At 41.0% G+C, this 20863-nt stretch overlaps 1 protein-coding gene across 1 annotated transcript; it reads right to left on the bottom strand.

The window, feature by feature from the left end:
• Positions 1-1606: 1606 nt before the first annotated feature.
• LOC145459098 (wings apart-like protein homolog) lies at positions 1607-17342 on the bottom strand. Its single transcript, XM_080337699.1, has 17 exons — positions 17152-17342; positions 15924-16742; positions 14880-14957; positions 14094-14258; positions 13443-13570; positions 13263-13383; positions 11586-11733; positions 10151-10314; positions 9068-9179; positions 8811-9003; positions 7535-7695; positions 6987-7102; positions 6788-6928; positions 6097-6209; positions 3782-3981; positions 3106-3293; positions 1607-1901 (listed from the first exon to the last, which is right to left on the bottom strand). The coding sequence occupies exons 2-17, from the start codon at positions 16719-16721 to the stop codon at positions 1803-1805; spliced, it is 2925 nt and encodes a 974-aa protein (XP_080193825.1). The 5' UTR covers positions 16722-16742; positions 17152-17342; the 3' UTR covers positions 1607-1802.
• Between the last annotated feature and the right edge of the window lie 3521 nt (positions 17343-20863).

Here is a 20863-nt window from a genome sequence, read left to right as displayed (position 1 = left end):
AACACGGTATGGTGGACCCGTGAATTTAAAAATATGGCTTGTTTCTTTTTGCACTGGCTTGGCGGTTACTTGCGTGTTGTTGGTTGGTAGTTATTTTGTTCACGTGCTGCGAACGGCCTTCCCGGATACTACGCACTTCTTCGAATGGCGGCCACGGCAAGGAACGCGCACGCGTACGACTCGCGAGGCAATCCACGTAGGTATTCTTGCCTACGCAGACGACCTAGCCCTGCTTGCCCCGAACACCGCATCGGCACAGCGTCTCGTTAACCAGCTAGAGGCCGCCGCCGCTCTTGTTGACCTCCAGATCAACGCTTAAGAAGACTGAGGTTCTGGCCATACCAGCTCTACCGGCGAACGCGACACCAATTCAACTGGGAGATATCGATCTCAAGTAGGCTATGTAACGAGTTTTGTATACCTCGGTATTGACGTCGCTGACTCTGGAAAAGCGCTCAAGGCGAGGCGAGCAAAGGCCTGGGGCGCAGCAAGACGGCTACATAGCCTCTTCCACTCAAGTGCCTCAACCCAGCTCAAGACCGGCATCTTCCGTGCCACTGTCGAGCAGGTTCTTCTCTACGGAATAGAAGCACTCACGCTGACAGAAAAGCTGACTAAGACACTCAACGCCAACTACGATGCACTCCTCCGCTACGCACTCGGCATCCACCACCCGGAGCACATATCCACCAATGCTCTGCGCAAACTCACAAAAACAGTCCCATGCCGTTTGCTGGCTGCTGAACGACGCTTACGCTTAATTGGTCATCTAGTGCGGCATCAAGACGATCAACCAGCCGCCGCCATCATCAACCACATTCCGACGGAGCCATGGCGCAGAGGTGGCTGGAATAGAACCACATGGCGCTCAACAATAGAGACCGAGCTAGCGCAACGCGGGCTATCGCTCGAAGACGCCCACGATGGAGGCGCTTAATAAGGGCCGAAAACTCATTATCTTGATGTTCGTTTGTTTCCTGTTTTCTTTTGCCCTTTTATTTAATTGAAAGACGATATATATATATATTTTGTTCATACGTCATGCTTGTCCATAAAGATTCTGGCATTATCAAAAAAGTACTGATCCGGCTCCGGCCGTATCAGAAAAAGTACTGATGCGGCTCCGACCAAAATCGAAAAAATCCGGCTCCGGTCCATGCTCCGCACTAGTCCACACCATCCCTACCGTCCATTATCCTAGCTGTAATCGAGGACAATTTCAATTTCCTTAACAAGGAGGATGTATGGTAACCCGAGGTAATCTAATTCTAATCTATGAAATGTTCTATGCTCTAATTTTAACCATTACCTAATTTTTTTTGTTTTCCTGAGAATGTTAAAGAACTGTACAGTGCGAATCGAGCCAAGCTCAGTGTACAGATATTTTCAATTCTCAGGAGGATGAACTTTGACTCGAGATGAACTGAACTCGATCTTATTGTATTTCCTTTCAATGAGGATTTTCAATTTGATTGATGCCAGGATTTTGCAAATTCAGTGAATAAATTCTGTCCCCATAATTCTAATCCTATTCTAGTTAGTAAAAGTTCAAAATTTTCTAGCTGTCAAGTCCAACTGCTGGTCCCGCAATCTACCGAGCACACTATTTCCAGAAAAAACTTTCATTCCAAGATTATCATCAGCTACAACGACAACAACAGAAAAGCATAGAAACTTCATTCAAAGATAAAATATAAACAGGTCCTCTTTGTCCCCGTCGGCGCGACCGCGCGGCTCAAAGTCGAGGACGGCACGCGTGCCAAGTTGCGGTTTGCAGTCGGGTTCGAGACACGCGACCGAGTTCAAGGCACGAGCGGCGGACGGAGCCGGCGCGAGTTGATCTCCTCCAGGTCCTCGATAACCTGCGTCAGTTTCTGTTCGCCTTTGCGCGACATCGCGTGCTGCAATGTGAAAACGCCACGACTGAACGGGCGGCTCGATATCGACCAGACTTGGACAACGAGAGAATTTTCACCTGATTAGAATAGAATTATAGCTACGCATGTTTTTTTCTAAATTAGCCTAGAATTAGAATTGTAGCTACACAACTTTTGCTAAATCAGATAAGAATTAGAGTTATAGCCACATACTTTTTCTAAATTAGACTACATTAGAATTATAGCTGCATACTTTTTCCAAATTAGATTAGAATTAGAGTTATGCTTACACACCTTTTTTCTAAATTATACGAGAATTAGAATTATAGCTACACAGTTTTTTTTCCAAATTAGATTAGAATGGAAAGTACTGAACGCGCCAAAACTTGGCTATTGATTGAAGTTCAGTTCATATTCATGATCAGTCTGCACAGCTAGCTTGGCGCGTTTCGCCTTAGACAATTCTCCTGTAGCATTTTCAATAAAACCAGAAATTGGATTAGAATTAAAATTAGAGCATAGAAACATTTCATAAATTAGATTATTATTAGAATTAGACCAAAGAAACAATTCACGAATTAGTTCAGAATTAGATTACAGACATTTCCCTCCCATTAGACAACTGGGATTATCTATAGTGGTCCAAGCCTATATAGAACTAGTGGAGCACTTTTAATAACGGGCAAGCCAGCAACTGTCATCCGTAATTGTGACACAGGCGGTCAATGTATTCAGTATTGTAACTCAAGTAGAAGCTGTAGAAGTAACGCCGTAAATTTACACTCAATTACAAGTAGCATTTTCCAAGACCTGTCACAACCACCGCAAACGGAAATAGAATATGCAAATTATGAGGGTGCCCGAGAAAGTAGTTTTTAAAGCGGATTTTGTCAAAACCGTCACACGTAAGTTCAATAGTAAATCAAAGGGGAATGCTTTTGAAATACGAAGATGCATCTTTGCGACTAACATGAAATCATCAACGACACTTCGAGCAGGTGCAGTGTCAGAAACTTTATATTCAGCACTGTGACGCAGTGGAGAGTTCACCTCGTCGTGATGAGAATTTCACTGGTCAACGTGATGCAAACCTATCCAGAACTGCTATCTACCGTACGAACCTCAACGTGTGAAAGGTTAAGTAGGTTTGCTACAAAAACTGTAAAATAGAATTGGGAAAAGAACTACGTTACTGACCACTACTGCCAACACCACAAACGTAACTCACCGTTAGATTCATGAACGATAAAAACTTTTTCAGCATAGTAATCATGGGAGCGAAGTCGCCGTCGCCCGGCAAACACGATTTGATCGTGATGACATTGCGCGGATTTCCGTGGATCAGACATCCCAGCACCAGAGATGTGTACGACGCGATTATCGACGCTTCCATGTGATCGTTCGCCTTTTCCAGAGCTGAATAGTATATATTGATATTGAAACAACCAGAATATTTTCGGTTGACACTCGTCAGGCGCAATCGCCAGCAGATAGTGGAGAATCGGGAAGAACGTTGCATATCAACTATCGGATCACCGAACACGGCATGACATTTCAAATAACGCCGTAGTGGAGGTATGCGACAAAAAATATTCAAGCTCGTAAAATTCCGCGAAGGAGAATGTTCATAAACTGAAATCAAGTGTTTTGGCACAAAAGACAAGCACGATGAGGTATTTGCCACCTGCCAGAGTGAGATATAGGCTGCCTAGGCGGACTCGAACAGAGGTCGGGCCCAATCACAAAATTTTGAAAGAAGCTACAGGCAGGATATGACATGTCTGGGACTATTTGAAACTATCAATCTCACACGAAATCAAAATGGTCTCCCTGGGGGTACTACAATTCAATATCGGAATAAACATTCCAAACGTAGTGATTCTTGTAAAGTAAAGTCATCTTACCTTCGTTCATTTCCTTTCTCTGCTCCGGCGTGAGTTTGGCCTCGATATTCTTGGGGTCGGTCAGCGAGTGATGTGACGACTGGCTGCTTGGGAGGTCTTCGTCGTCTCCGTTCTTCGACTGAACAGAGACCCATTCCATTCCCTCCTCACTTTCGACCCAGTACCCCTCGTCATCGTTGGCCATGCTGCCCGGTAGGGAGCTAAAAGACAGTGGTAATGTGTTAAATGACATATTGCAACATGAAATTGAATAGTATATTCATATTGAAATGTTTCCATAAGATTCCCCCTGACGAGTGTCACTCGAAAATATTTGGGTTCATTTCAATATGAATGACATATTCCAACTATAGCTTAACAGGGATATGCAGTATCTCTCAATTCCGAGAAAAATGACAAGTAGCCTACTCCTGTTGGGATAAAAGCGATAGTTTTTTACTCACCTAGAGTATAGTGTAAATGAAGAGCTTTATATGGGATATATTTTCACGCTATTACCTACTTTTTATTAACTAGAAATTCTATGTTGAATATGTTGGTATAATCAACGATACCAATCAAAATTAAAAAGCTCAATATTCTGATATCGGTCAAGCTGCAATTCCAACTTGATAACCACACAATGCGAATCAGGTGTCCCTAACTCAAAATAGGTAGCGGGCCACTTTCTGAACTTGACAGACGCCGCGGGCTACAAGATTTGACACCTAATATTCTGTACCTGATTAGCATCTTAGCGAAGGTGAAAAGGCACTAAATCAATATATGTTTCTGTTGTTGCTGCGTGGTAGACATTGTTCAAATCCAACCAATAAGTGTTGTGGTTATACCATGATATTTGTTCTGTAGTAGGCATAGGCGCCGAACCTGGGTATGCAAGGCATGCCACGCATACCTAGACATTTTTATAGGTATGCGGCATACCTAGAATTCGGTTTGGCATGTATCGGCATAAACCCCGATAGTGTTATTTTGAACAAATCGCAATTCATTTATGTTTACGACATTACCTGCTGCCGCTAATGTGAGCGAGGTAACCCGTTGCGCGCGGCCAATTAGCGAGATTCGTCTGAGCACAACGTAACGCGACGCAATCTCCCGCTGATATGATCGCGAAATTATGTCATTGATTGACGTGCGCTCGGCAATCGTCGCTTGGGACGCTTGCCCGATTTATCGCGTCTCCAACAAGCCTGCACTATTGCATCTGCATTGGCGCGCACGATATCATCGCTTGTTTACACAATAGCATCTGTAACAGGCCTGGTACGAAAGATATCATCGCTGGCCAACTATCGCGTCTCGAGCCTAGCATGCGTTGGCTCCGATCTCTTGATGGCTTGGAGACAATGCCGTTAGGTGTATGCTGATTAGCGATAGTAATTAACGAGTGACATCACCAAACTGAATGACATTGAATGTCCGCGGACATGTGCGATTGTGCGATGTGCGTGCGCCGTACATGCGTAATTTAATTCTGCCAATACTTGAACATAACCATCAGAAGATGTGTGTTAAGCCTCGAGTTGTAAAAGACGAGAAAGATTGGAACAACCTGAAATCAGTGCCATTATAGAACAGATTCCATAACAACTCGGACATTTTGCCTTGCGCAAATCGTCGCCGAGGTTACGTAATACGCGTTGACAAGCGGCGAATTTAATTGCTCGCAAGCGATCAGGGACTCGCTAATTGACAGCACTTCCGGACTCGTTGACAAGCTTATCATATGCGCAAGTTCGTTACCACGAAGAGATTGTGTACCGGCATTTACGCATGCACTTTACCATAATGAATTGATGCTATATTAACCCTAATTATCATACCATCACATTATGACGTCATTCCTTTGCGACGTCATCAAACCCGCATACCTAAGGAAAATTAGCGTTCGGCGCCTATGGTAGTAGGACCAGCCACTTTATACCAAAGAATCGTGGTGTTGATGACAGGGGAAGAAATCAGTGTGATCTCGATTAAGATTTGAAAACTGAAATTATCTCAAGCAATCCCGTTTCTACCTTTCATGATAGCATCACAAAAATAACTTCAATTCATATTTTGATTTGACTTGGAGTTAGGAGCAATATTTGATTCTGATATGATGACATGATCATAAGCATGATACCGCAGTTGCAGTATGCCCATGATAGAAATTGATGGGAAAATCCCCAGCTATCGTGGTTAAGAATATACGATACAATCGATATGAAGTGAAACATACCAGTCATAGACCAATGCCACACATAGACATAAATTTCCACAAGACCGTGAAGGCAGTGACAAAATATTTTAGCGCTGAAGAAAACACTTACTTGTAACCGTCCAATGAGCCTTTGGTTTGCTGCTTCTTCAAGGCGGCCTTTTTGACGCCCTCTTCGCCGAGAATCTCGTTCTCGCGGGCTGCGATCTCACAGTCGACAAAGAGCTGTTACAAAAAATGCGCTTTCATCGGCGACAAAAACGGCACACGGCGTTAGCACGGCTGATGTGTTACACACAGTTCTTCTGAACTCCAGACTCTTCAATTTCAAATATAATTGTAAAGAAAGCTCAATGACACTTCCATACTCAATAGCATCGCAATTCGCTGTGCATCAGCAAGTGCCATTAGATTGACATTTAGTGCGAAGAAATAAGATATTTCTTTTTTAGTTTGAAATCTATATACTGATCATTCTGAAACCCATTTTGATCATGACCGTTACAGAGAAGTCACGACGTATCTCTTAGCGTGATGAAAGTGTCTACCAAGATCCAATACTGGTACCCATTAATGAGCGTTGAATCCTTGTATAGGATTTTCAAAAATAGCCCCATCAGAAATAAGCTCGGACTAAACAGTGAGGTCTTGGTAGTCTGACAAGTCTACCGCACAGGATCTGAATAATCAGGAGGGTCAAGTGCACAACAAACTGTGGAGCGGAAACGAATAAATGAAAGCAAAATTGCAACGATTAACTACAACCGCGGTAGATGAGATAAAAGTAGGAAACTGCCTGTTACCTTGACAAGGCCCTCGATGACAGGGGTGGCCGGATCTGCACTGTCTTCATTAAAAGTATGGAGCGGAGATATTTTCATCTGCATTATCGCTATGCGGTTTTTGGCACTGCTTTCCACCAAGTTGATGAGTAAACCCAGACTCTGGAAAAGGGTTTCGGTAAATAACCATCGCCGAGCCCACCATAAGTCACCTCCATACCAGCAGCAATATTTCGTATCTGTGGTTCTCGTCCATATTTTTCGGAATATGTATGACGTAGAATAGCGTGTTTTGCACTATTCCCTCTTGATCGCCAATACGAGTGCTGGCCCATTCTGTATTTTGAGAAATGAATAAGTTGCAAGAAATGGAAAACAACAATCGCATGGGAATTGCTTTCCCTGCAAAACACCGACTTCTGCTAGCAAGCATTTTTCACTTGCGGGAAATACGCTGTATTTTGAATAGGAGTGCTGGAAAGTTCTTATAGAGACCTGCCCACCCAAACACTAGAAGTTCTTGCACAAAACCCAACTACTTATATTGGGCACAAAAAGGCTTTGTGCGCCATAGTTGAAATCGGGGAACGGGGGTAGAGAGTCGTCTTTTTATTGGGACACTTGATGGCCTAAACCGGTAGCCTACTTGTTGCACATCTGAGCAAAAATTGTTCTTTTTGTATAGCAATTTTCGGTTGGTTGGTGCTCAAAAAGGTTGAAGCGCACTCGTATGTATCAACGAAATCGCAGCCAAAACAACAGTCTCACCGTTATCGTTACTGATATTGATGAGTAGCTTGAGGATTTGAACCACGACGTTCTTGACGATGAGGAACTTTTGCTTTCGCTTTGACGATTCTTCGTTCTCTTCTTTTGGAAATTTAGCTGCGACCATCTGCAAGATCCACGTCCCGCATTTCGTCATTAATCTGTAAAGCCAATCACACATTAGACGAAAAAGGAATTACTTTTGAACTTCGGCTAATTCTAATGAACTCGGATCCAGTTGTTTGAGAAAGAAGTATCTTTTCAGCTATAGTAATCACCGGGATATACAACAATGTTACCTCACTGCAGTCGTACGGCCATTCTACTGATTAAAGAGCACATAGGGCCATAACTTTAGTTGGTGTTCCGACTGAATATTATCTGTACCCACCGAGGTCACGAAGTACCATAGCAGGGGGTACGACACGCAGTGTGAAATTTCAAGTGTATTTGTGAAGAACGCGATACAAGTAACTTCCTTATGGCTGCGCACAATGACTCGAGTACTTGTATCCGAATTGAGTAACAATTTTAATGATTTGAGTTTAGTAGTTGGAGTCCATTTTTTTCAAAAACTAAAATTAGAGGCTCCTTTCCACTGACAGTTATAACTATCGACTATACTTTCCCCTGTCCGGATGCCTTGAAACTTCGATTGACCGTAAAAGCATCCAATACAACGAGTATGTATAAATCGAGTCAGTTTAGTCATTTTAAATTCACCACCGAGTCAAGCCCGAGTCCAAGTCAGCTAGTAGAGGGTCGAGTCCGAGTCATAGCGTTTTGACTCGAATCCAAGTGCAAGTCATTATGGTCACTGTTTGGTTTTCGGTTCGACCCACTTTTACAACTCTGCTCGAGTGATATAGAATGGCTCGCATTCATAATATCGTAATTTTCCTCAGCCTTAACGGTTTCTGCTCAGGACTGATAGATGAGATACCAATCATGTCATAACTTTACTATTCTTCGAAGTTACAATGATAGGTCTGTCATGGCCGTCCTAGTCTCGAGTCAAATGACTTGTGAGTCTCGAGTCATCACAACCCTGGGGTGTGTGATTTTGTGAAATCTCCAGCGGTACAAGCGTTAAGATCAAGAAACACTGTACCGTAGAGGCTGGTAGAGCCTCTCATTTTCGATTTCAATTCGGCTCAAATAACAATATTACAGCGCATTCGAGTTTACCGTCATCGCTCGGTTAGCCTAGGCATCGTATCAATTAGGAAATTATCACAGGAAGGAGGCAAGCGTTACAAAACAGAGCACAACATACATAGAAATCTTTTTCAGCAGCAACGCCCGTTGATGCGTCACCAGATACATCGCGTTCCTCGCCGAATTCACGATCCCGTTCTCCAACACCCGCAGCAGCCTCTCCACGGTGCACAGCGGCTTTTTAACGTCTTCCAAGCTGCACGTTGTGAAGTCCAACGGAATGTCTTCGATGACGTCGACTTGATATTTAACTAGAATAAAAACAAGGCTACTTTTCCTGCAAGGGCACTTGCGGACCGTACAAGTTATGCACACCTAGATTGATAACGTGATCGAGACCACCTTTCAAGCGGATCTCCTCCCTGTACCAATCTGAAGTGCGTCTCGCGGTGTAGCGAAGGAGCGCCTCGCTCGATAGCACTTTAGTCTGAAACGATACCGTCAAGGGGTCAACAGATCGAGATAGAATGCAAGTGCACGCGTACGACTGTTGCTCAAAAGTAACTTTTTTCTTCAAATTTTACCAGCTATTCGATAAAAAAAAATTAAGCTCAATTCCAATCCGTGGAAGTGAAGCTTTTGCAGTTGATTCATTAATTCTAACTTTTCAAATTTCACTTGCAACCCCTTGAATTTGTCGATGACCGACAAATTTTGCTCAATTCCAACCAGTCAAAACAAAATCATTGATGGTCAAAATTCTGGATTTGAAATCATAGTATTTATGGTGAGCGGATATATAATAAATAATTAAAGAATTTGCCACCGTAAATACTATTTTATTAAAATCAGAAATTTTGTACTCCAATAACTCGGAACTGAGTCAAATTTGGCGTGAAGCGTATTTTTAGCCAACCCAACATTTCTATCCGATAGCCGGTGAAATGTAAAGAAAAAGTTTAATTTTAAACAACCTAATGTACATTGCCGCTAGGACTGAACAAGACGGAGTGCTCGAGTAGTTCGAGTATGAACACAGTGTCAGGTTGAGTATGTGTTCAAAGTTAAAATATGTACCTTTTTGATAACCAAAAAGAAAGCAATGCCACTCATACAGCGCGGCTACGATAATTTTGGTATTTTTTCGATCACAGCTATGTCATTGTACTTTGTGACAGCACCGATGTCGGTCGATCTTCACACAAACGTCATTTCCACTCAAGTACCTAGATTTTTCCTGCCGTTATTTGGCACGGATGCTGCAATACAACCAATCAAGGATTCAAGCTAGGGAAAAAGCACCAAAACTATAATTATCGTTGATAAGAGAGGCTTATAATCTCAGTACCGGTACTTGTAAAAATAATATCTCACTGCTCGGTTCGAGTCATTGCAATTAATACTGGGTTTGTACACTAGAATCATTGCATCCGGCCCTAATCGTTACGCAGAACATACCGACAGTCCAGTCGACGTGACCAAGGGGTCGCCACACCGGTCGATGAGATCTTTAATTTTCCAACGGACCGATTGCATTTCTTCCTCGCCTTTGTCCGCGGTTTTGGACCGGCCGGCAAGCAGACGCGAGTATTTTTTTGGTTTCTTTGAAGGCGACTCGGTTTCTAAACGATAAAAAACCATGTTTCCGACGGCAAACCGATGACGTAGTGTTTGCAAGGCAACGTCAGATATAGGCACTTGGACTGAAAGTGTATCAAAGAGCGACAAACCTATTCCCCTTACAGGTAATTGTCATTGTTTGAAAAGCATCAAACGAACAGATCTACGATTAACGCGTGTAGTAATGTAGTTATAATACAATTAGGGAGGTACAGGATAAGAATTCTTAATCTGGTTAACTCCAAATCCAAAGAGCTCAGGTTGACTGGGAAATGCCACAACCGCACGTAAAGTCTTGACTGGACAACAAATTAGTGACGTCAAAAACATTTCCTTCTAGGGCAACATTTAAGATTTGCTCCAGTTTCAGCGATAAATAAGAGGTCCTACTAAGGCGAGATGGGCAACAACAACATGCATGTATGTATTAGACGTAGCACGGCATAAAGTCAGAAGTAGTCCAAATCAGCGGTTCCCAACACATTTTCAAGGCGACCCATTTCAAAAATGATTTCATATCGGTAATATCTTGAGATCTTTACGAATAGTCGTCATATTTTTACTGATCAAATTCTTTGGTTCCTTCACTGTCTAGAGATGACTAAAAAAGGATCATGTCTGTCAAATCAACATTGCCTACTTGGTACTTTGTGTACAATATGCCTGGAAACAAGCGACCTCGAAAAATAATCAAGCGACCAATGTGTTGGTAACCGCTTGGTCTGAATCATGACTAAACCCACACCAAAACTGAGTGACCACTACAAAACAATTTTTGTATCATCTTAACGTCTCTATGAAATACTTCGTTGAGTTCTTCAGATTAAAAAAAAAAGGGATTATAAGAGGTCGCACGTTTCCAGTCTTAAATTTACAGCGCTCATATTTCTACTTCCACCATTTCCAGGGCTGTGAATGGATTTGTATAATTTTTATGGGAGCGGCTGTTACAAACTGTGGACGATATCAACATGCTATCTATTCAAATTGGCATTTACTCGACGAGGTAGTGCGATCTTTTAGGTTTGAACAAGGAGTTCGTTCATTGAATTTTGAATACTGTTACATAGGTCACAGCAAAAATTTAGGTATCTGATTTCACTTGAAAGCTAGCGCGCTACCGCACTACGCAGTTTCGAATTGTCATGAATATCTTCACGTCTGCTTGTGTCACTCTGGTAAATTTTTAGCATATTACATCTTCATCTATTTGACTTAGATGAGTAAAGCATCCAGCAAATGCTTCTGTCATCGCACAGATACATATACACACCTTTTTCCTCGACAGCGGGGGCAGAATTCGTTTTTCGCTCCAACGGGTCCGCTAACTTCAGCAAGACCTTCAGCATCACTTTACTGATGTCGATCCGACGATCGCGACTCAGCATATAAAAAAGACATGACGTCGCGAATGCCACTGCCTGGTAACAGAATAATTCAAATTAAAATAACTAGCGCCAGCAGAACTATCAAGACAGCAAGTGTACGAGAAACAAGACTAAATAACAGGTTTTAATACGCAGCGCCCATCTGCAAACCAGCATTTCCACTGAAAATAGGTAGGCAGTACTCCAATCATGGGATTTCTAGAAAGGAAACTTTATGTCATGAGATGACACATAGCACATAAACCTGACTTAGCAAGGCTGTTTGAATTTGCAGGCTTTTAGATGATTCACACTCCTATTGAATAGTAGTGGGAAGCAGTGCGGTGCCTTCACAACTGCATTGGTCCGTGTCTCGTAAACTTTTCACAGATGTTGATATATCTTCCTAATACCCCCACACCCGCGTGGATCAATGAACCGCTACATAATAACGTAGTTAGCGAGATACGGTAAAATGATTTCACTCATAACAAGGTAGCCGGAAACATACTAAATGTAAATTCAATGAAATAGGCCAGGGGTATACTGTGCACTGTGCGTGTACATTAGGTCTGTTCAAAAAAAAACTTTTTTACCTGAATCTTGCTGACTAGGTGATTAAATCGTTGGGTTGCCAAAAAAAAACTATGCACACGAAATTTGAATTCATTCTCAACGGTAATTGCGGAGTTCTCACAACTTTTGAAAATTTTTAATTTACTACAAAATGCCAAAAAATTTTTTTTCGAATTTTTTCTGTAAACCCCATAAAATCGTTGAGCCGTCTTCAAAGATGATGCAAAACAAATTTGAGTCAATTACAACCCGTAGAAGCAGACTTATTCGAGTTTTTCTTTTATTAATTCTGGGATTATCCTTGATCGGCGGATCATCCAAGAATTAATCAAGAAAAACTCAAATAACTTCTACACGTTGGAATTGACTCAAATTTGCTTAGCATCGTCTTTGAAGACAGCTCAACAATTTCATGGGATTGACAAAAAAATTCAAACATTTTTTTTCCTGGCATTTTATAGTAAATTCAAAATTTTAAAACTGTAAGAACTCCACAATTACCTGTTGGAATGAATTCAAATTTTGTGTGCATCGTTTTTTAAGGGAACCTACCGATTTAATCACCTAGTCAGCGAGATTCAGGAAAAAAGTTTTTTTTTAACAGCCCTAATGTACACAGTACAATTTGTGGGCCAGCAGAGAAAAATTGTGCTGCCCACAAAGTAAAAGCCAATTTTGAATGGCATGTGGCCGACGAATTTTAGCCTGTAGTCTGATAAGTTTGGCTAGAATAAAAGAATACAGTCACTGAGTCACCTAAATTATACATATTCTGCCTTCGTGCATAAATATTTTTGAAAAAATTCATTCAATGGCCCAAAGAGATTGTTCGAGTTATTAATAATAGTTGCGTAGACCAATATTGGAAATCGAAAGTCTCGTCATCACTGCTACAAATTTTTTACGAGATGACGGGCCTCGTAAAGAAAGCCTGTATACGAGGCCAAGCTTACAGATAAAACTGGGCACCACTGGACTTGGCTTATTACACTAAAAATTAGCAGTACCTCATTTTCATCTGCGTCCTCCAACGTTTTGAAAATCTCATCGAGGACGTTATGCGCCCGTAAATAAAGCCGGAAATTTTGCTGCTCGCACTTCGCGGCTAGGCTTGTAACGGAAAGGCACCTAAAACAGGGAAAACGCTCAGCGATACCGCCGCCGACTTGAACCCGATATTCGAATACCGAGTGTGGACGGGTTGCGCGGAATCGAGCCCTTCCTGCAAGTACTGCATTTCGTCCCGAAATTCCTGGATCTCGCCGTCTTCCAGGCAATTTTGGTAGTTTTTCACGTGACGGACGACCGTGAAGAGCTGGAAAAAACAGAAGTTACGGATGCATAGAACTAGCCGACTGCATACAAATCCACACGGATCTAACTGGATATATGACCCGGATAATTTGTGTGCACTTGGCGTTGTTAATGTTATTGTGAAAGACTGTCACTGCCCTGATGAAAACTATCAACAATCAACTCAACATTCCTTTCAACATGTTATATCCAAATTCATGACGGTAAAAATTGTGCTAAGTGAAAGGAACAATACTCAAGTTGGATAAATCCTGGCAGTAGCACAATCGATGCAAATTGGACTTCAAACACAAGCTCATTGTTCACAGTCATTGTGATAGTATATTTGAGTGTGTAACATTTCTCTGTGCCATAGTTGATAAAGAAAATAGATTAACTATAGTAATCAGGCCAGCTACGCCAGGGATCGGCCGCCTTTTTTGCTCCGCGGACCGGTTTCAAAAGAACTTTCTTTTTGCGGACCAGCCCCGTTTCGTGGACCACCGGTTGCCGACCACCGAGCTAGACGACCAACATAGACCAACCTGTCTCTGGTCTCTTTGACATTTCACGCTGCCGGCTACCGTTTTCTCGTTGGCGCCAGGCCACGTTGTAGATTTTGGCAAACTCGGCACATCCGCACCAAACAAGTATTCATCAGTTGTGGACTTATTCGATTGTTGGGATGAAGTAAGCGCGACACCAGTTGGCTGTAAAGCATAGGAAGTTCTTTGCTAGCACCGGTGTGGCCCAATGTATCATAGTATGCTGAGCACATTCGAGATTTTCAAAATGCAAAAAGAACGTTAAATTACTCCAGTTAAAGAATAAATTTGTCGATTTTTGCATTACAAAACAGTAATGTTCTAAAAATAGCCTGAAGCTTGTCTAATAGTATAGTAACCAGGACTGGATAATTCAATGTATTGTGAAGCATATATCTAGGGCCGATGGTGAGTTGAATATAGTGATTCAGACTCCTCTACAATAGCAACAACTAACAATGCCAAGTAAATTTCAAGGCATTTCAATCAAATGGAGAATTTTACTCGGCCATGATTGCTGAATCCATCAATAACGCCAGGACCATCGTTGGACCAACAATTACGCCCCGGCCTTCAAAATAGCCCACAAAATTCGACTGACTGCCAATGATACATATTTCAAATCTCAACTAGCTGCCAGTAACAAAGAGTGAATAGCAGAATCAACAGCATTCAGAAATATCACTGATATAACAATTTATTCAAAAGTCAAAACAACAATCAAGTGGGCTAAATTTCAAAACCAAGGTGGTGATTTTAAAGTTCCTCACTGATAGGAAAATTTACCTCCACATATGTATGATCTTCCGTCTTTGTAGGAGCTGCCCATGGCCTTGAATTATATGACACGTTGGATTTGATTGTCTGCAGAAACGATTCGGATGTCAGAAACAGTGCAACGATGCAGTAAAGTATAGAGAATATCCAAGCTAAAGTGGAATAATCATTATCATGGTTTGCAGAAATTTGCGGTTTGCTTCCTTGCTGTTTAAATGTCCAAGTGCATTAAATCAGTTAAATGCACAATCTCAGTGGTATTAAGAGCTTCCAATGCTTCAAAGAAACATTTATTTGCTATGGATCTCAGTGCGAGATGCATAATGACACCAGACATGACGTGATAATGAATGACCAAATATACGAGTTGCAATTCAACATGAAGGGATTGAGATAAATGCACCAGGCTTAACCGAATGACTGATTTATGCAATAAAATGTGTAACAGGTTGGTTGTCGAGATTCTTAGCAGGTAAAAAGCATCTACAGAAAAGCTCAGAAAATTAGAAAAAAATGATAAAGCCATAACATTTGTCATCAGTCATCACCAAAATTTAAAATCTCTTCTCCGATTAAACTTCAGCAATTCTGATTATTGAAAGAACAGAAATTTTCAATTGATACCAAACAAATGCATTGATTTCTAAAGGGAATATCTGCAGTGACTATGACTAGGATTGGCATGTCCGAACACTGGTGTCATACTGTCATGTACAATGTACCTTGCGTACAATTAATTTATTCATAGCAGCATAAACTGGGGATTTGATAAACGACAGGAATTGATTGTTCCTAGGGACAAGAAACTACATCCTACAAAGTATACTTGACATTACATATACAAAGCATGATTTACAATATATATACCATATAATTTACAATTTTTCGAAGATATAGGTAGCAGGTATGCAGGTAGGTGAAGTTTTATCCAAAATTTGCTCTTCGCCTACTTCAAAGGTTGCAATAATAACCCAAAAAAGTCAGAAAAAAAAAATTTAGATCAACTTGTATTAATTGCAGTTTTGTAAAGGCAAACATAAAGATAGATCATACCCGATTCTTTGATGACGAAAGAAGTTTTCTTGCGGATGGCTGTTGTTTCTCTCCGTACGATTTATCCTCTCTATTGAAATTCTTTTTCTCCGTCTTGCTACTGTTCTCAATCTCAATAAATTGTGAAGTTATAGATTTTTTCTTTACCGGGCTCAAAAGTACCGTCCCACCCTCTTTAATTAATGAATTGTTTTCACCTCCCCGCTGTATATTTAAAACCAGTCTCCCACCTAATTTTACCATGCTCGCGTGAGTTATGTCAGGTAATTTGGCAGGGCTAGAAGGACTCGTGGCGTTGGGGGATTTAGTTTCCGGCTCATCTTGCCAGCTATTGAACGAAGACAGATCATCCAGTACTTTCGACTGGTCCGTGACCTTTGATTTAGATCTCACGGAAGGCTGCTGCTTTTTGGGTTTCGATATGTGCTCGCTCTCGGTGAACATTGCATCAAACTTATCGGAAGCCAGTTTCTCACTCTTTTCAAACATCAAGTCGTACTTCGATCGCTCGGCAGCTGTTTTAGAGTTATTTGCAATATCTTTAGAATCAGTCTCAGAGTCGGTACGTTTTCCGCCATTGTCGGTCACGGAAATAGAGTCAAGCCTGACCGATCCTGCTTCAGACGGAACTTTTCTCTGTAGCGTAAGAGGATGAAGTTTTTCGGAGGTTACTTTTCGGCGCTTTGAATCCTTTGCGGACTTCTCGTCGTCTGCATTCTTTGCAGGCTTTGGGCCGAACAATAGATCGAATTTCTCTTCTGCCGTCTCTTTTTTACGCTTCACATATGTCCTTAACATTCTGATATCACGAATACAGATCTGTTGTGTGGAAAAAATATAAATCTAGACATGAACACAAGAAGTGTGCAAAATGCATGGTCGATGATTCATGGGTGGCAAATAAGATTGATGTTTAAGTAATTATTTCACATACCAATACTACACTGTTACATCACATTCAACAACACAAGACACAATACTTGAACCTCACTAATGTTGCTAAAATAGGAACTAGCATTCCTAATGCTTGTGAGAAATCAATAATAGAAAAAAAAATTCGAACTTGACAAGCTGTTAGATATTGATTAGTTGAATACGATGATACATATAGAATCAAACATTCAAGCACACATGGGATCGGCGTCCTGTGCTCACACAATTCTATATGTTATTTCTATTTTTTATCAAATTACTTCAACTTGAAGAATTCTCGCTGCTCTCTGCTCACCTGTTATATTAGCCAAAACGTACCTAGATTCCAGTAGGGCACATGGGCATGACACAAGATATTGACTCTATCTTTTTGCGCACAACGCTCACTACAAAATAAAAATGCACTGTCACTAACTTTTTTTTTGGATTCTCATCACTCATATGTCATATCCAATTTTCCAATATAAAATGACCGTTCGTGATTTTGTTGCATGCTTAGTTTTAACATGACTTTGTGAATTTATTGGAGATACCAGGAAAAATGAAATATATATATATAGCATTATGAAGGACGTAAGGACGTAGTTTATTTTTGTCCTTGATGTTTTTTGCGGCATATACACCGACTCATGATATACATACACACGATCAGCGCATATGCATACCATGAGTGCATGATGTGCATATGCCGCTGGACAAGGAAGTGCAGATATAGCCTTTACGACTTTCTAAGTCATGCACCACCCCTCCATGCTATCCCAGTAATGCATGAGCGCCAAGCAGGGAAGCCATGGATACCAGTGTTACTAATCAGGTCTTTGGTCTGACCCGGCCGGGAATCGAACCCACGACCTACCGATCAAGAAGCCGGACACTTAACCATTACGCTATCTTGATCGGCAAATATTAAAATTTGGCGTTTTTGGTTTGAGATATTGGGTTTAATCAATGATGAATGGATCTATCAATCGAGTAAAAATAAAGCCGTGCAATTACATTGCAAAACTACCAGTAAGTAATGAATCATGGTCGTTACCATCCTGGATCCATATTTTACCCGCTCATGATTTTGCGCAGCCCTTGGCAAATTTTCAGGTCGAACACACGTTACATGGCCAGTCACTCATGTCAGCCCGTTGAACAAAAGTTATATCTCGCATTTACTCTTGATTTTCGAGCTACTGCTGCATAACAGTAGTTCAACGTAATTATCTGAAGAAATGTGACACGCATCGAAAAACCCAAAGCCCACTAAATCCATTCACCACTATACTACTATACTGGAACTGACAGCACACATCTCGCATCAACTAGCCTGTAGACCAATGTGATTCTATTAGAATTTTTGGCGAAAATCGGTGATTGGGTGAATCATGGAAATATACTCGGGTGTCATAACGTTTTGTGCTTTGGAAATTACATCGGCATATTCAGGAAGCTCTTGCCATACTATTTCTTGGTGATGCATTCAATGACAAATGCACGTAAACGACTGTTTTCGGGTGTAATTCCAGGTATTATGACGAAAAAACAATTTTAAGAAGACGAATAGATACCTACTACACAGCCGTTTGACTGAATATTTTGCAGAGAAATCGTCAGAAATGTGTCGATGATAACGCTCAACAGACCATGTCTATCGACAATCCTTAGGCATAAATATATTTCGAAGAGTGCGGGAATGATTTCACACCGGCGGTTGCTACGAAGAATCATCATTTACCCGAATATATGATCACGACGAATAGTAGAACACATTTAAAAAAAATTTAGGCTCCGGACTCTACATATATCTCATTAGAATCGAATTGAAATAGGACATTTTCGGAATTCCAGTACCCCGGACATATTTATGGCCCACGTTAGATCCTTGGGACGTCGACTTGAATAATAATTTTGGTCTTGATAGAATCGGCCAAACGATTAGAATTCATTTCAAAAAGAATTAGGCTTCGGACTCTACATATATCTCGTTAGAATCGAATTAAAATCGGACATTTTCGAAATTTTGATAATCCGGACACAATTATGGCCCCAGTTCGACCCTTGGGACGTCGACTTGAATAATAATTTTGGTATTGATGGAATCGGCTAGACTAGTAAAATCTATTTCCAAACGAATTAGGCTTCGGACTTTACATATATCTCATTAGAATCGAATAGAAATCGGACATTTTCGAAATTTCGATATTCCGGACACAATTATGGCCCCAGTTCGACCCTTGGGACGTCGACTTGAATAATAATTTTGGTATTGATGGAATCGCCTAGACTAGTAGAATCCATTTCAAAACGAATTAGGCTTCGGACTCTACATATATCTCATTAGAATCGAATTGAAATCGGACCTTTTCGAAATTTTGATAATCCGGACACAATTATGGCCCCAGTTCGACCCTTGGGACGTCGACTTGAATAATAATTTTGGTATTGATGAAATCGGCTAGACTAGTAGAACCCATTTCAAAAAGAATTAGGCTTCGGACTCTACTTATATCTCATTAGAATCGAATTGAAATCGGACATTTTCGAAATTTCGATAATCCGGACACAATTATGACCCCAGTTCGACCCATGGGACGTCGACTTGAATAATAATTTTGGTCTCGTTAGAAGCGGCCAGACTAGTAGAATCCATTTCAAAACCAATCAGGCTTCGGACTCTACATATATCTCATTAGAATCGAATTGAAATTGGACAATTTCGAAATTTCGGTAATCCGGACAAAATTATGGCCCCAGTTCGACCCTTGGGACGTCGACTTGAATAATAATTTTGGTCTCGTTAGAAGCGGCCAGACTAGTAGAATCCATTTCAAAACGAATTAGACTTCGGACTCTACATATATCTCATTAGAATCGAATTGAAATTGGACAATTTCGAAATTTCGGTAATCCGGACAAAATTATGGCCCCAGTTCGACCCTTGGGACGTCGACTTGAATAATAATTTTGGTATTGATGGAATTGGCTAGACTAGTAGAATCCATTTCAAAACGAATTAGGCTTCGGACTCTACATATATCTCATTAGAATCGAATTGAAATCGGACATTTTCGAAATTTTGATAATCCGGACACAATTATGACCCCAGTTCGACCCATGGGACGTCGACTTGAGTAATGATTTTGGTATTGATGGAATCGGCTAGACTAGTAGAACCCATTTCAAAACGAATTAGGCTTCGGACTCTACATATATCTCATTAGAATCAAATTGAAATTGGACATTTTCGAAGTTTCGGTAATCCGGACACAATTATGGCCCCAGTTTGACCATTGGGACGTCGACTTTAATAATGCTTTTGGTCTCGTTAGAAGCGGCCAAACTAGTAGAATCCATTTCAAAACGAATTAGACTTCGGACTCTACATATATCTCATTAGAATCGAATTGAAATCGGACATTTTCGAAATTTTGATAATCCGGACACAATTATGGCCCCAGTTCGACCCTTGGGACGTCGACTTGAATAATAATTTTGGTATTGATGGAATTGGCTAGACTAGTAGAATCCATTTCAAAACGAATTAGGCTTCGGACTCTACATATATCTCATTAAAATCGAATTGAAATCGGACATTTTCGAAATTTTGATAATCCGGACACAATTATGACCCCAGTTCGACCCTTGGGACGTCGACTTGAATAATAATTTTGGTATTGATGGAATTGGCTAGACTAGTAGAATCCATTTCAAAACGAATTAGGCTTCGGACTCTACATATATCTCATTAGAATCGAATTGAAATCGGACATTTTCGAAATTTTGATAATCCGGACACAATTATGACCCCAGTTCGACCCATGGGACGTCGACTTGAATAATAATTTTGGTCTCGTTAGAAGCGGCCAGACTAGTAGAATCTATTTCAAAACGAATTAGACTTCGGACTCTACATATATCTCATTAGAATCGAATTGAAATTGGACATTTTCGAAATTTCGGTAATCCGGACAAAATTATGGCCCCAGTTCGACCCTTGGGACGTCGACTTGAATAATAAT

Source organism: Botryllus schlosseri, chromosome 16 (genome assembly GCF_051294905.1).
Source record: "Botryllus schlosseri isolate E-star chromosome 16, Bs_hap1, whole genome shotgun sequence".
In the NCBI taxonomy this organism is placed as follows: domain Eukaryota; kingdom Metazoa; phylum Chordata; class Ascidiacea; order Stolidobranchia; family Styelidae; genus Botryllus; species Botryllus schlosseri.
Note: the sequence above shows the minus strand (reverse complement) of the source record. Positions and strands in the feature narration are given on the sequence as shown.